The 13,694-nt window shown below is 35.1% G+C and overlaps 1 protein-coding gene across 4 annotated transcripts in view; it reads right to left on the bottom strand.

Moving 5' to 3' along the window:
- LOC128987486 (brain tumor protein) overlaps nucleotides 1-13,694 on the bottom strand; it is a 331,844-nt gene that overhangs the window by 102,233 nt on the left and 215,917 nt on the right. The window contains exon 1 of one of the 4 annotated variants that reach the window (XM_054408348.1): nucleotides 11,525-11,657. The exons of 2 other annotated variants lie outside the window; for them this stretch is intronic. In XM_054408348.1, the coding sequence (XP_054264323.1) occupies nucleotides 11,525-11,544 (20 nt within the window). In that variant the 5' untranslated portion in view covers nucleotides 11,545-11,657. Of the gene's footprint in view, nucleotides 1-11,524; nucleotides 11,658-13,694 lie in introns of those variants that run through there. One more of the 4 variants, XM_054408352.1, reaches the window with a different exon arrangement.

The following is a 13,694-nucleotide window of genomic DNA, read 5'->3' as shown; positions in this document are numbered from 1 at the left end:
TTGAAAAGAAAACGAAAGGAAGCCGAGCCGAGCCCGGCGGATCAATGAATTCCTCTGTAATGATCGGTCTCATGAAAATTCATCGGTGACTTGTAGTCGTTTGTCGCGATCCTCTGTATTAATTGTTTCCGTCGATCGAGCTCGGTTCATCGTGATTGTGATTGACTGTGGCTTCATCACGAGCTTTGTAATCATCTGACAAAGTCTTTGAGGAGAATAGTATGGGAAATGCTTTGAATATAATCATCGTGTTGAAAACTGTTTTTGACTTAACAAACACATGTACTGAAATACACCGAGTACAATGTTGAAAGTAAAGGGTAAAATTTTCATTAAAAATTATATTTTAGCAATTCCTTGACACAAGGCCCAGTATAGATAGATGCTTTCAATGTCACGATTCAACTGTATACCAGATTATCACCCACATTTATCACGAAAACCTCCACATTGAGTGAAACCACCTGAATACATCTTCACGGGGTCCTTTGTGCACACAGCTATGTATTTACAGTATTTAGTTTGATCATTCTGTCTATGCCTATGCGAGCTGCGTGTGTTAGAAACAGTAGACATGTCGGACGCCCAATCAAATTAGAATTTAGTTTGTCCGGTAATGACGACTGCTGGTTGTTCCCAGGATCGCTCGACTTGGCGCGACCTTGGCTGAGACGTTCCTTTGTCCTGCGGCCTTTGTCCCGAGCGTTCACCCATCCTCTCCTCTGCCTCCTCCGTCCTCTGCCGCGCCGCTCGCCGCTCTCTGGGTGTTGCGTCATCCGGCATCCGACATTCCTGTGGTGTGGGAGACATGGACCATCACATACACTGATACACTCCATCTCCATCTGTTGGACCTATCGGTGTTTTCTATGATTACTCCGTAAGAATGAGGTTATATAAAGGACTAGAGACAGACCTTAACAAAATGTTCACTGTCCGAGGTTTCTTGTCCTGTTCAGTGTTCCCCGAGACACTCAGGAAAACAATGATTTTGATCAAAATGTTATATATTCTTTAATTTTCACTACATTAAAAATAAATTCGTATAACTCATGTTGATATCACCATTTATTTATTTCATCACACAGTGTTATTGAATAAATCATAAGATTTGATTACAGTATATAATGAAAACAGGCCGAGTGGTCTTATCTGAATGTATATACTATTTAACTGTATTTTTTATTTGCACACGACAAATACTATTTTGTACTAAACACAGATAATTTACCTCTAGTAGTGAGCCTGATAAAAACAGCACGAGCAACTCTTTAGTACGGGTCAACGGCTCAGCTGAAGCTTTATGGCGAGTGTTATGCACTCTGATTAGCATAAACAATGGGTGCTGGGCAGTTGTTGTGTTGGTACAGGTACAGGTATTGTAGTTGTCTAACAGCTTTGTATTGTATGGTTGGCAGCACTGCTAATGCCAAGTGTTACTGACATGAAAACACTCTCCTGTCAAAGGTGAATAAATTGTAGTTGGCGTGGAAACAAAGTCTAGTAAACTTTTATTGGAACGTTATTTGAAAGATTTCTGACCTTTATCCTTGAATTTGCCCTTTCTGATGGGTCTTACAGGCTTGTGGACGTTTCATACAAAGAAAGAGGTGAGCCAATACAGTTGCACTGATTAATTTTTAGTGGCAGATACGAGCAAAAGACGGCTGACTAAGTGCCTGAGTTGAATCACTTAAAAAAAACTTTAATTTGTTGTGTACCTTTCTATTATAACAACCTCACTAATACTATTTTAGTTTGGTTGGGTTAGGTACTGAACGTAGCTTAATATCATAGAATCGGTAGAGATGGTAAAAAAGTGTCTGTATATTTTTTAAATTATAAAACTAACCAGTGTGGTCATTGGGCAATACATAAACATTCCTTTTTTTACCGTGGGGTAAAACATAAACGAGAAATCAAAATTCTTTTGATACAGAGACGACAAGCACGTACCTGATGAGACAGAGCAAGTTACGATGTTATGACCATGGACTTTGTATTTACTACCTGACAGCGTTGCACGTTGCACGTTGCACGTAGACAGGCAGCCATGCACGTGCCGTGGTGCACCGATGAAAAGACTTGTCTTCTAACGATTCCCAGCTCCCGCCAAGAATCTATTTCGGCGTCACACAAATCATCGACTCTCAACAGTTCGGTTTGTTTGGTTTCGTCCCCATTTACCTTGTTTATAGGCCTAGTGGAGAGGATTCAGGCTGGAGTTTCCGATAGCATCATCTTTATATTGGTGACAGTGGATCGCCTTGTGTCGTAATTGGGAACTCAAGGTTTTCATTGGTCATGAAGTGTTTGTTTGCATATTTTGAAATGATTAGAAAAACATGGAAGCAGCGAAAGAAGAAGGTGGAAGGATTTACCGGTAAGAAATCTAACACCTTTTGCGAAATCGACGGAGAAAATATAACTGGATTAACACAGATCAAATTGCAAACATAAAATCCTACCTCTGTCAAAACAAAGCTTCCCAATGGATATAACAGAGCTTTAAAGCCATACAACGGCCCAAATGCACTTCACAGCTTGAATACATGATGCCTGGATGCTGCAGTTCCTATACCCATGGGCCCAGCTGATCCTGTAGTGCCCCGCCCGCACAGGAAACAACGCATCGGAAGTGACTATTCCACTTCCAAACCGCTTTTTGTCTAGTTTTTTCGTCCCAACGTCCAACCAGTGGACGAACCTTCACTGGGCACAAGCCAAAAAGGGTTCACTAATCCTCACCTTGGCTGGGCACATGGTCCACGCCAGGCAGATGGCGCGCGGCAATGAATTCCTAGAAAATCCCGAGTGACTAGTGTAAGTGCATGTTACATGTTATTCAAAACAAGGGTTAAGTTTATCCTAAAATCCCACCATTAGATGATTCAAAAGCCAAAATATAAGTGAAGTGATGTATCAAGAAAGAAGACAGCTGGCAACAACAATGAACCTCTTTTGTGAAATTCTTCGCTTGTCTATCAGACATGACAGATTAAGCACATTATAGCTTATTACGTTACTAGTCCTGAAAATATGTGTTTACTGGACGAAAAATAAGTAAGTAAGTATTACCATACGAGTCCGGTAAACACATTTTGGACGAGTGACGTACGATAGTTTACTCTTGTATTAATTAAACTAGGACTAATTTTAACTAGGATTAATTTTCTATTTTAGTGAGGGTCTTATCCACAAATATCTTCTAAAGTAAAATGTTATAAAAATATAGCTATAAGCAATAGAAGAGCAGTGGTCTATATATTCTTTTGTTTTTATTAAAATTTGTACTGCCACATCAACATTTAACGATAAGCCACTGTGAAAAATCAATACTGGTGAGAACTTTCAATTTTGTGATTATCAGACCTAGACACCTGAAGAAATTTATCAAAGACACATTCTTATTTTCAGTATATCAAACTAAACATGAAATATCCAAAAGTACAATGTTTGAAAAACTTTCTACAAATCATCAAGAACAATACAATACCCCCGCCACAGCAAACCTGTAGACGAAGCGAATTTCAACCTGTCTGGTTACATTTTTTCTATAAATAAGACATATTTATTCCCAATTTCAATAACATTAGATTTAACGAGTGTTAACGAGGTTTGCTACTACGGGAAAGGTAAAACATGTTTTTTGACCATACGTCAATAGTAGGTATAGAATGAAATAAATAAATTTGCCAAATTTTATCAAAATTTATCCGTAAACCACAACAACAAAAGTAAACTACAACAGTTTTCATTTTCTCCATGAGACTGTGGTCGTTCCCGTGCGAGACGAAGTCGAGTGCGGGATTGCTATACGAGTCCGGTAAACACATTTTGAACGAGTGACGGACGATAGTTTACTCTTGTTTAAATGTTTAAATTTTAACTCAATCTATCTTGTCTTGGAAAAATATATAATTAAAAATATCGTTATGCCAATGGTTTTAATTATTAATTTTGTCTTAATTTTTCCATCTTTTCATAAATTGGGTTTAAATTTTGTGTTTGCATTATGTTAAGGATGTTGTTTTCATTTTTCTTGTTACTAGATATACATGTAATTCTTCTTTTACATTCATCCTTCCTCCTTTTTGTTCATATTCTAACATTTTGACACTATCTTTAATTTGTCCATAACTATGGTTATGTGATAAAATGTGTTCGGCGTACATTGATTTTTGAGTTGTTATTTTGTTGTATTTTACTGCTTGAATGTGTTCTTTGAATCGTCAAGAAATTTATCACCATATTTGTCCCATATAAAGTTTAGAGCAATCTTTGCAGTTGATTTGGTATGTTCCTGATTTTCCACATTTGTGCATTAGTTGTTCATAAATATATATATATATGCAAATGAAAACATTAGAAAACAATTAGTACCCTTTTAACTCATTTAATTTTCAAACAACTAGTTTCAACACTTGGGCCATAGTCATGTTGATATTTTATTCAAATATAATAACAAATAATAAAAGGAATAATTATAATCATATAACTAACTATACTAACTAAGAGCTAACTTAGAATTTAGAGGATATTGATTTATTCATTGTTTAATTTTGAGTATATCATATAATATTTCTGTTTTATTGCAATTGTAGGATTTTTTCAAACATCGGATTTGTTTTGTGGGTGTTCATGGTATTCAGTAAATTTTGAGGAAATCTTTAGTAATTTGGGTATATTTATGAAAATCCTCTTTGACTATATATTAATATTAAGATTAATATTAAGTATATATTAAGATTCATTATTTTGTTATTCTAGAATTTCTAAAGTTCCATGTATATTTTTATATTTATGCCACGTTTCAATTAGGTGCTCTGCAAATTTTGATTTCATTGTCGTTTTGTTACCTGATTTTAATGCTTGTATGTGTTCGTGGAACCTTTTCTTGAATTTACGACTTGTTTGGCCAATGTAGGATTTATTACAGTCTGAACATTTTATTTGATAAATGCCGGATTTGTTCATACTGTGTCTTTAACTTGGTTGTTATATGTTTCATTAGAAATGTTTAACATTAACCCCACAACCAATTTCTCAAAACTATGCTTGAGGGTACTATTCAATGGCACAGAAGTACGATATAAACTGACGCGACGTGACGAAGGAAAAATCAAACTAACACTGTGACGGATGGACCTCCCTTTTAAGTTAGAATGTGTCTCCTCAACAAACAGATATTTTTTTCTCAAATATAATCATAGATTAATCTGTATTGCACTGATGAAATCGCGGAAGTTTTTAACTACAAAAGATCCACCAATACGATTTTAATACTATTTAAAGGTTCTTCCAAAAGAAGAGATACCAGTTAACATACTAATAATAACTAAGATGACGTACGGTATGGGAAATATTTTATTCATTGAATGTTCAACCATATTTGGTAACTAACGCAATTAATAGCATTATTGTTTTAACACTTATTACTCTTTAAACAATGCTAATTGCTCAAAATATGTATAATTTTCACTCAATTTATCGCAGTTGGATTAATTAAAGTAAGCCTTGAAAGTAAACCGTCGATTTTGACGGGTTTCACTTAGTATCTGTCTATTCTGTTTAAGAGATTTAAAAAAATCTAAATTGTAAGAGTTTGTTAGCTCACAGGATCATGGGAGAGGGTTCAAATTACAGGTCACAGGGGGTTGGGAAAAATAGCGGATTATGTCCAAATCTACCAGATCATGAGAAATAATGAAAAATATGCTCATTAACATGTGATTACAAATGAATAATTGTAACTTTTATTCTACTTTTAATTCTGTTGGTAGAGTGTAGTTATAATAAATACAATAAGCCCAACAGTTTTAGTGGTTTGTACTTACAGTCTTACGTTCATTAGTTACGTCTTTAGTTCACTGGCTGGCTACGTGAGTTCTTCCTGGAACCGAGGGGGGCAGACCCTCCCTGCCAAAGATAAAGGATGTGCCCAGCCAAGGCGTTTCAGTTGCCGCATGTGCCCAGTAAAGGCAAGCCCCAACCAGTCGCGAATCCACTTTCATTTTTCTCTTTCTCTGTGCATTTATATCAAAGTCCTCTCGTATCCGACGCTACGGAAGCTCACCGAAAGCTTAATTTTGGCACACTTCCATCGTAGAGAGTGAACGTCCCAAACACTTTGGCGACCTCCTGCAGCGGGGATTACAAGCTTCAATAGACTTATGTTTTGGTCTACATTTCTACATTATCCTTGATTGGAATGATTTTAAAATGTCAAAACAGTAATTATAAAATACGAACAATTATTAAAACTATTAATTTCCTAGAACGGTTTACAGAAATTGGCCATCAGAGCAAAGTTAGCTCTACACATTAGCTCTATTGAGGGCAGGGAGCAAGAGCTGGGTTGGAGAGTAACTTAGTTCTAGAAACGTTTTATTAACCGCCATCAAAGTGAGCCACTTCCAGGTCCTTTACTTTTAAGTCCACCTAACCACTCGAGTTAAGCTGATTGGGCGGTTTACTCAATCTATTCTACATTTAATAAATACGTCACGTAGTAACTGCTGAGTGGGAAACACCTTTATATATTTAGCAAACTCTACTGGAATAGAACTGAATAATTACAATTCAGGGAAATTGTTTAATGGAAACGGTTGTGTAGTCATGTACACATTGGTTTGCAGGAAGAGAACAAGATAAGAAATGGTGTCCCTTATCACTTCCAGGAAATGGAGCGGATCCAAACTTTTATTAATATGACAACCACTGATAACAAAAGCGAGGCTGTATAACAACGCACTATGCTTGAACGCTAGGAAATACCGGAGAATCAACTGATCTGTGGAGGACGAAGGCATATTTCATCCCCAAGATTTTTTGGTTACAAGGCCGAGGGTTGGGTTGTTGGCCGGGACCTTCAGACACTTGCCCAACAAACAGGTGTCGGTAGAAAGAGAGGGAAAGAGGGCGAGGAATGGCGGGAGACTGGAAGAAATAAAGGAAGAGGCTGGATGCAGCTGTCTCTATATATAGCCGCCGTTTATAAAACCAAGAGCCACATGTCACGCTTGTATGTGTACAAGTGACGTCACTGTCAGTGCTGCCAACGTCTTACACAGAGTATAAAATAAAACAACATACACTGTATGTGAGCGGAGTGAGGTATATCCGGGGTTATATCGGCACTGAGAATTAATGCGGGGATTGAGTGATATCCCATAGAGAGATAAAGGGATTGTATAGAGATTTGAAAGGGTTTTGGATGAAATTGGACTCACTTGTAACAATTCATGTGATAGAATGTGGAGTAAAAAAGGTTATTTCTCTATGAGAGCTTTGCGACGCTTAGTATCAGAGTTTTTGTTTATTTAGCAATTAATAAAGTATAACAATATCAGGTACAAAAAACTAAAGTTAAATAAATCAATGAATCCGTGTTATCCCTTCACAATACTGAAAATTTTTTTTACGCAAAGGATCAATTATTAAAATCTAATAAATATGTTACTATAGTTTATTTCAGTTTTAAAATATGTATCCATACAAAAGAACAAAATGAATGAAAAAATCGATAGTGATACCCTTCTATTCCTTTGTCCTTTACCAAGCCCTAATTGATACTGTTTGAAATATGAACAAAAACTCTTTGACCCTTCAATAAAGCCTGTAAAGATTTACACCGACAGCTCTCTTGTAATTTAGCACTGACCTTTCCCTTCTTTGTCCTGTTTTCTAAGTAATGATACAAGGGGTTTTCATTATCAAACAAAACCATTCGTAGGAACAAATAGTGATTAAAGACGAATATGAATACGAACATATAACGTTGAATACTTTGTATTATGTCTTATAGACACTCAGTATATAGACACATGAGAGTGAAGGTCAAGCAATCTATCAGATGTCTGATGAACAAAGCCATTCATGTATTCGTAACAGAATAGGAAATGTGACCGTCTGACATAGCGAAAGTTATGTGATACGTTCATAGACGCTGTTACAGCTATACTTGTAACCGTCACTGTCCACAATCATGTACAGTACAGTATGTCCAAGTCTCAAATAATCAGTTACAGCTATACTTATAACCATATCTGTCCTCAAACATGTACAGTATGTCTAAGTCTCAAATACTGTAATCAGTTACAGCTATACTTATAACCATATCTGTCCTCAAACATGTACAGTATGTCTAAGTCTCAAATACTGTAATCAGTTACAGCTATACTTATAACCATATCTGTCCTCAAACATGTACAGTATGTCCAAGTCTCAAATAATCAGTTACAGCTATACTTATAACCATATCTGTCCTCAAACATGTACAGTATGTCCAAGTCTCAAATAATCAGTTACAGCTATACTTATAACCATATCTGTCCTCAAACATGTACAGTATGTCTAAGTCTCAAATACTGTAATCAGTTACAGCTATACTTATAACCATATCTGTCCTCAAACATGTACAGTATGTCTAAGTCTCAAATACTGTAATCAGTTACAGCTATACTTATAACCATATCTGTCCTCAAACATGTACAGTATGTCTAAGTCTCAAATACTGTAATCAGTTACAGCTATACTTGTAACCATATCTGTCCTCAAACATGTACAGTATGTCTAAGTCTCAAATACTGTAATCAGTTACAGCTATACTTATAACCATATCTGTCCTCAAACATGTACAGTATGTCTAAGTCTCAAATACTGTAATCAGTTACAGCTATACTTATAACCATATCTGTCCACAAACATGTACAGTATGTCTAAGTCTCAAATACTGTAATCAGTTAAAGCTATACTGGTAACCATATCTGTCCACAAACATGTACAGTATGTCTAAGTCTCAAATACTGTAATCAGTTACAGCTATACTTATAACCATATCTGTCCACAAACATGTACAGTACAGTATGTACAAGTATCTAATAGTCTTACAGCTATAATGGTGACCATATCTGTCCACAAACATATGTACAGTATGTCCAAGTCTCAAATAATCAGTTACAACTATACTTGTAACCATCACTGTCCACAAACATGTACAATATGTCTAAGTCTCAAATAATCAGTTACAGTATACTGTTAACCATATCTGTCTAAAAAAATGTACCTACAGTATGTCTAAGTCTCAAATACTGTAATCAGTTAAAGCTATACTGGTAACCATATCTGTCCACAAACATGTACAGTATGTCTTAGTCTCAAATACTGTAATGAGTTACAGCTATACTTATAACCATATCTGTCCACAAATATGTACAGTATGCCTAAGTATCAAATAATTAGTTACATATTTATTGTTTACTATCAACGTTTGACTTTGCTCATACAATCTCTGGTTCGTCATTCGTGTGCTCAATTAATATCTGTTTTACTTCCAAAACGTATTTTCCCGTATAATAATAACATAATACCAAGTAATTATGTTAAATCCGTCCAATCTTGTGTTGACAAAGATTGTCTACTTAACAATGTTATCATGACGTAAACAAAAATAGTGTCAGATTTGTTTTAGTGTTTCATTCTAATTCATAATTTAGATTAGATTGTTTACTCTTGACGCATAAACTATACAATGATATGATTGATTGAGCCAATAACAATAATAAACGTAATTATGTAGGTCACTGTGAATGTTCTGTAGCCTTCCAGCCATTAAACATTATGTTGGCTTGGTTATCTCTTAGCTTATCTTATCGCCTTTGTATACTGTATATTTCCATTCAATTTCTCAGTCTCATAACGGTTGGGATAGGTTAGTGTTATAAATCTGATTGGGTTGTCCGTTAAATACATTTTAACGACAATAATGAAAAACAAATTACGACTACCACTTCGATCGAAAAAGATACATATTTTATGACACACAAAAGTTTTAAACTGTCACTACTAATCCCGTTTATTAATAAATGGCATGGTTTTCCATAAACCACCAAACAAAAACAAAGGGTCTTCGTTGAAAATTATATACATTTCGTAGTTCAATGTAAAATCTATACCTACCAGAAATATGCTCTAATACTGTAGTATAGAGCAAAAAATAAAACTTCTAGATAACTAATGGATAGAATTATTTTGTCGTGTTACCTAGTGGTTTTAAACAAAAGAGATATAATTGTATTGCACACATGTTAAATTCATGTTGTAATATCCTCAACTACAAATAGGTAGGTTAACAAAAACTTGGTTACGTTTTATATAATTACTTAAAAGCCACGCTAAACGCTGGAACGTCGATATAGCGTGCCAAACTGTGGCCACGAAACAATCTGTATCAACCCCATAAAGTAGCGCAACCTTCGCACTTGCCCATGACAAATATCTAAAGTCAATACTTCCACGGTAGATAAGAGCAGTAAACAATTGATGGAACGAGATTCAAGGCCAGGCTCTTCAAACAGGGTGTAAAATTTACTTCTTTATGTTTCTTGTCAATGTTTCTCTGTTTGTTTCCTGATTTTTATGCCTTTTAACAATTTACAAAATTTTACAATGAATTGCTCAAGGCAAAAAACATTTTTAACTGAAAAATTGTATGAAGGAGGCAAATTTAATAAAGAGATTTCAATGATAAAATTTTGGAATGCACATTCAAACGATAGAGTCTACGTTTTGCGAGGATTTCCGTAGCTGAATTCCTGGTTAGTTATTTGATAAATTATATGAAACATCCATAAAAAGGCAATATGTACCATTGCAATGGAGTGTTGTATTTATTTAGTTCTTAACAGTCTAAATATGAGATTTCCTTTGTTCCTTCTTCTAATAAAAAACATGGTTGGTGGATTTAGGGATTACCGGGTTATCGGCTGCCACCATGCATATCTTCCATACAAGCATTGATGGTTACAAGTTACTTGATTTAGAAATGGGTGAAAAATCTACACTATGTATTAACATATTTCATATATGATCAATGTCATCTAAAATGTTTCCTTTTAAATTTCTTTGCCATTTGCATAAATAAATCTACTTAAATGCTTGTATGAATGGAAGTAAGAAGGCTTTCGTAATAATTATTAATCTCATCACTTTCACTAAATAATTATCACTTGTGCATGTGCCATGGTAATTCATTTAGTTGGTGAATCACGTTTTGCATAAGTCTTTGTTTGTCAACATCGTCAAAATAGTGTGTTTGTTCATTGAATTGAAAACTATAGTTGGACTGTAATTAAGGAAATAACTTTTACAGAAACTTTTCAGTTTGGTTAAAATTTTATTCACAACATAAACATATATTAAAATGTGTATTTTAATAGTAAATAATTAAATGTTTTTTTTCCAATCAAATAATATATTCTTGTAAATTACTACAGTTCGAAATAATACATCAACAAAACTGAGCCCCTATCACAGCAAAATATAATACAGGGGCATTAAAATAAATTACTCCACTTAACAACAAAGAAACTAATAAAACCACAATCACAACACTAATTCCATTCATAGAGCAATAAATCACCTAAATTACTATCATCACACGAACAAATCATTCTACAATGGACAGACTCAAGTCAAAGAGAGGAAATAAAATAATTCCGAACGTAACAAAAATCACACATACCTCGAATTAGTAAATACCATTCCTATTCTGGCGTACGTACTGGTGTGAGATTCACTACAAGACGTTCACTAGGAAACTAGACGACAAAGATCATGTCTCGCGGACGGGCGCTAGCTAGCGACTGAACAAAGAAACTTCCACTCTGCCGCGGACCGCGCCAGACGAGACGACGGGCCTACCTCCCACGCCGCGGACGTACAGTCGGGGGGAGAAGTCGCCACGGGCCATACGGATCCAAGACGTTCAGAGCAAACCTCCTTCAGAATCCACGACTGTACTTGCCAAGGGTGGACAAATAACTTGCGTCAAGGGTGATGGCAAATTCAAATTGACTTTCCTACTGTAAATGGAAGCAAAAGATAAGCATGAGGATCTTTCAATGAAGAAATGATTTAGCTAAAAGGCACAACTTGTTTAATAGTATTGTGCTGATGGTTGACATGGGAGGACGAAGAAAACGAGTCTTCAAATCCCTGAGCACTCATGTAACCCCTTGGGGAAGAAGTGGAAATATCACTCATGGTATCTTCTTACTGCCAAGGGTTTTATGGACAAATCGAAAGATTTGATTGCTGAAAGTGTATCATTGCGTTGACCTAGCATGAGAATATCCAATAAGACTATTATTTTAGCCGATAAAATTAAAAATATTAGCATCAGCAAATGGAGTGTCGGTTGGTGAGAGGTGAGAGAGGAGGGGGGTGCTATGAAGTTTGAAGGGTGGTAGGTTAGTTCCGCAGATAATGACCCTAGGGCCATAAATGGGTAGGTTCGTTCCGCATTTGAATCTGGTGGGCCCCTTAAGTAGGTAGGTTATTTCCGCATTTATATTGACAAAGGTGGGTTACACTCCATTAGACAAGGGTAATTAGCCTCAAGCTAAAAGCCGACGTAGAATGAATATTGAACAAATTTAAGTTAAATATCCAAAGATTGGATACGCTTGTATCCGATTCGAAATTCGGAATATTAATGATACAAACTCTACATATTTTAGGTTTAGGATGTAAGAAAATCACCTGTTTCATAAATGTTAACAAAATTGATCTTAGTAATAATACTGATTTGACTATTTAGTAATAATACTGCACAGATACTTGTGGAAAACCACTAACTCCTGCGAAGGATTCCTCTCAAAATGGAAAGCCTCGTGTCCAACTTCACATCCTAACATTTTTTTGTTCTCAAAATGCTTGATGGAAGTTCAAATTGAAACATACATTTCAATCAACAGTAGGAACCGATGTAGAACGCTTTCAAGAAAGACCAGACTTAGGAAGGCATTTATTGATGAAAAGATTGCTCAATATCGAGCAAAAAGATTAACTAGAATGCAATACATCAACATGGTATCTTTTCACTTTTAGTTTGAATTGTTGTACGTAGAAACGTTGTATGGGCAATTATCATTAACAACAAGTTTTCCTATGCTATTATCATATGTTGTACGTGTATACTCAATGCTATTATTTATGTTTTGGAATGTATACATTCATTTTACCATTCATTATGCTCTTTCGTTGTATTTTATATTCATTTTTTCGTTGTATTGTATTTTGTATGTTCATTGTATTTTGTATGTTCATTGTATTTAGTATGTTCATTGTATTTTGTATGTTCATTGTATTTGTTCTTTTTGTAAATTTAACATCTTGAAGGTAGGCCTAAAGAGAAATAAATAATATTATTTTTTAATATTACGAGTTATTATTCATACGACCTTACATAAAACCATTACACAAGATACTCTTTGATTATGCATTTTTTTACTGTTAGTGCAGGTTATCAGTAATACTTGATGAATAGTTATAACTCTTTAAGAAAAATGACTGCAATTTGTAATCAGTATCACTTTATGCGGCTATGGGTAAAACGGGAACCATTTTTCGAAAACAGTAAAAACATGGTCAGCTTCTGAAATATGATACAATATTTACAAGACGTGTTTATTATAACTGTTATTATCCATGCGTATCTATACGTATCTGTGCGTATCTATGCGTATGTATTTCCATTAGTTGCATACGCTTTTAATAGGGTCTTTTAAACTCATAGAAAATTATGACTACTAGTTTTAATATAGCTTCTATAGTGCTGGTACTAGACAACTGCTCGATTTCGAGCAACATGTACACTAGTTCTGTTTTATATTTTTAATTTGTTATAAGAT

The sequence above is a fragment of the Macrosteles quadrilineatus genome, unplaced genomic scaffold (genome assembly GCF_028750875.1).
Source record: "Macrosteles quadrilineatus isolate MER2022 unplaced genomic scaffold, UCM_ALF_1.0 Scaffold_2__2_contigs__length_208266976, whole genome shotgun sequence".
NCBI classification, from domain to species: Eukaryota; Metazoa; Arthropoda; class Insecta; order Hemiptera; family Cicadellidae; genus Macrosteles; species Macrosteles quadrilineatus.
Note: the sequence above shows the minus strand (reverse complement) of the source record. Positions and strands in the feature narration are given on the sequence as shown.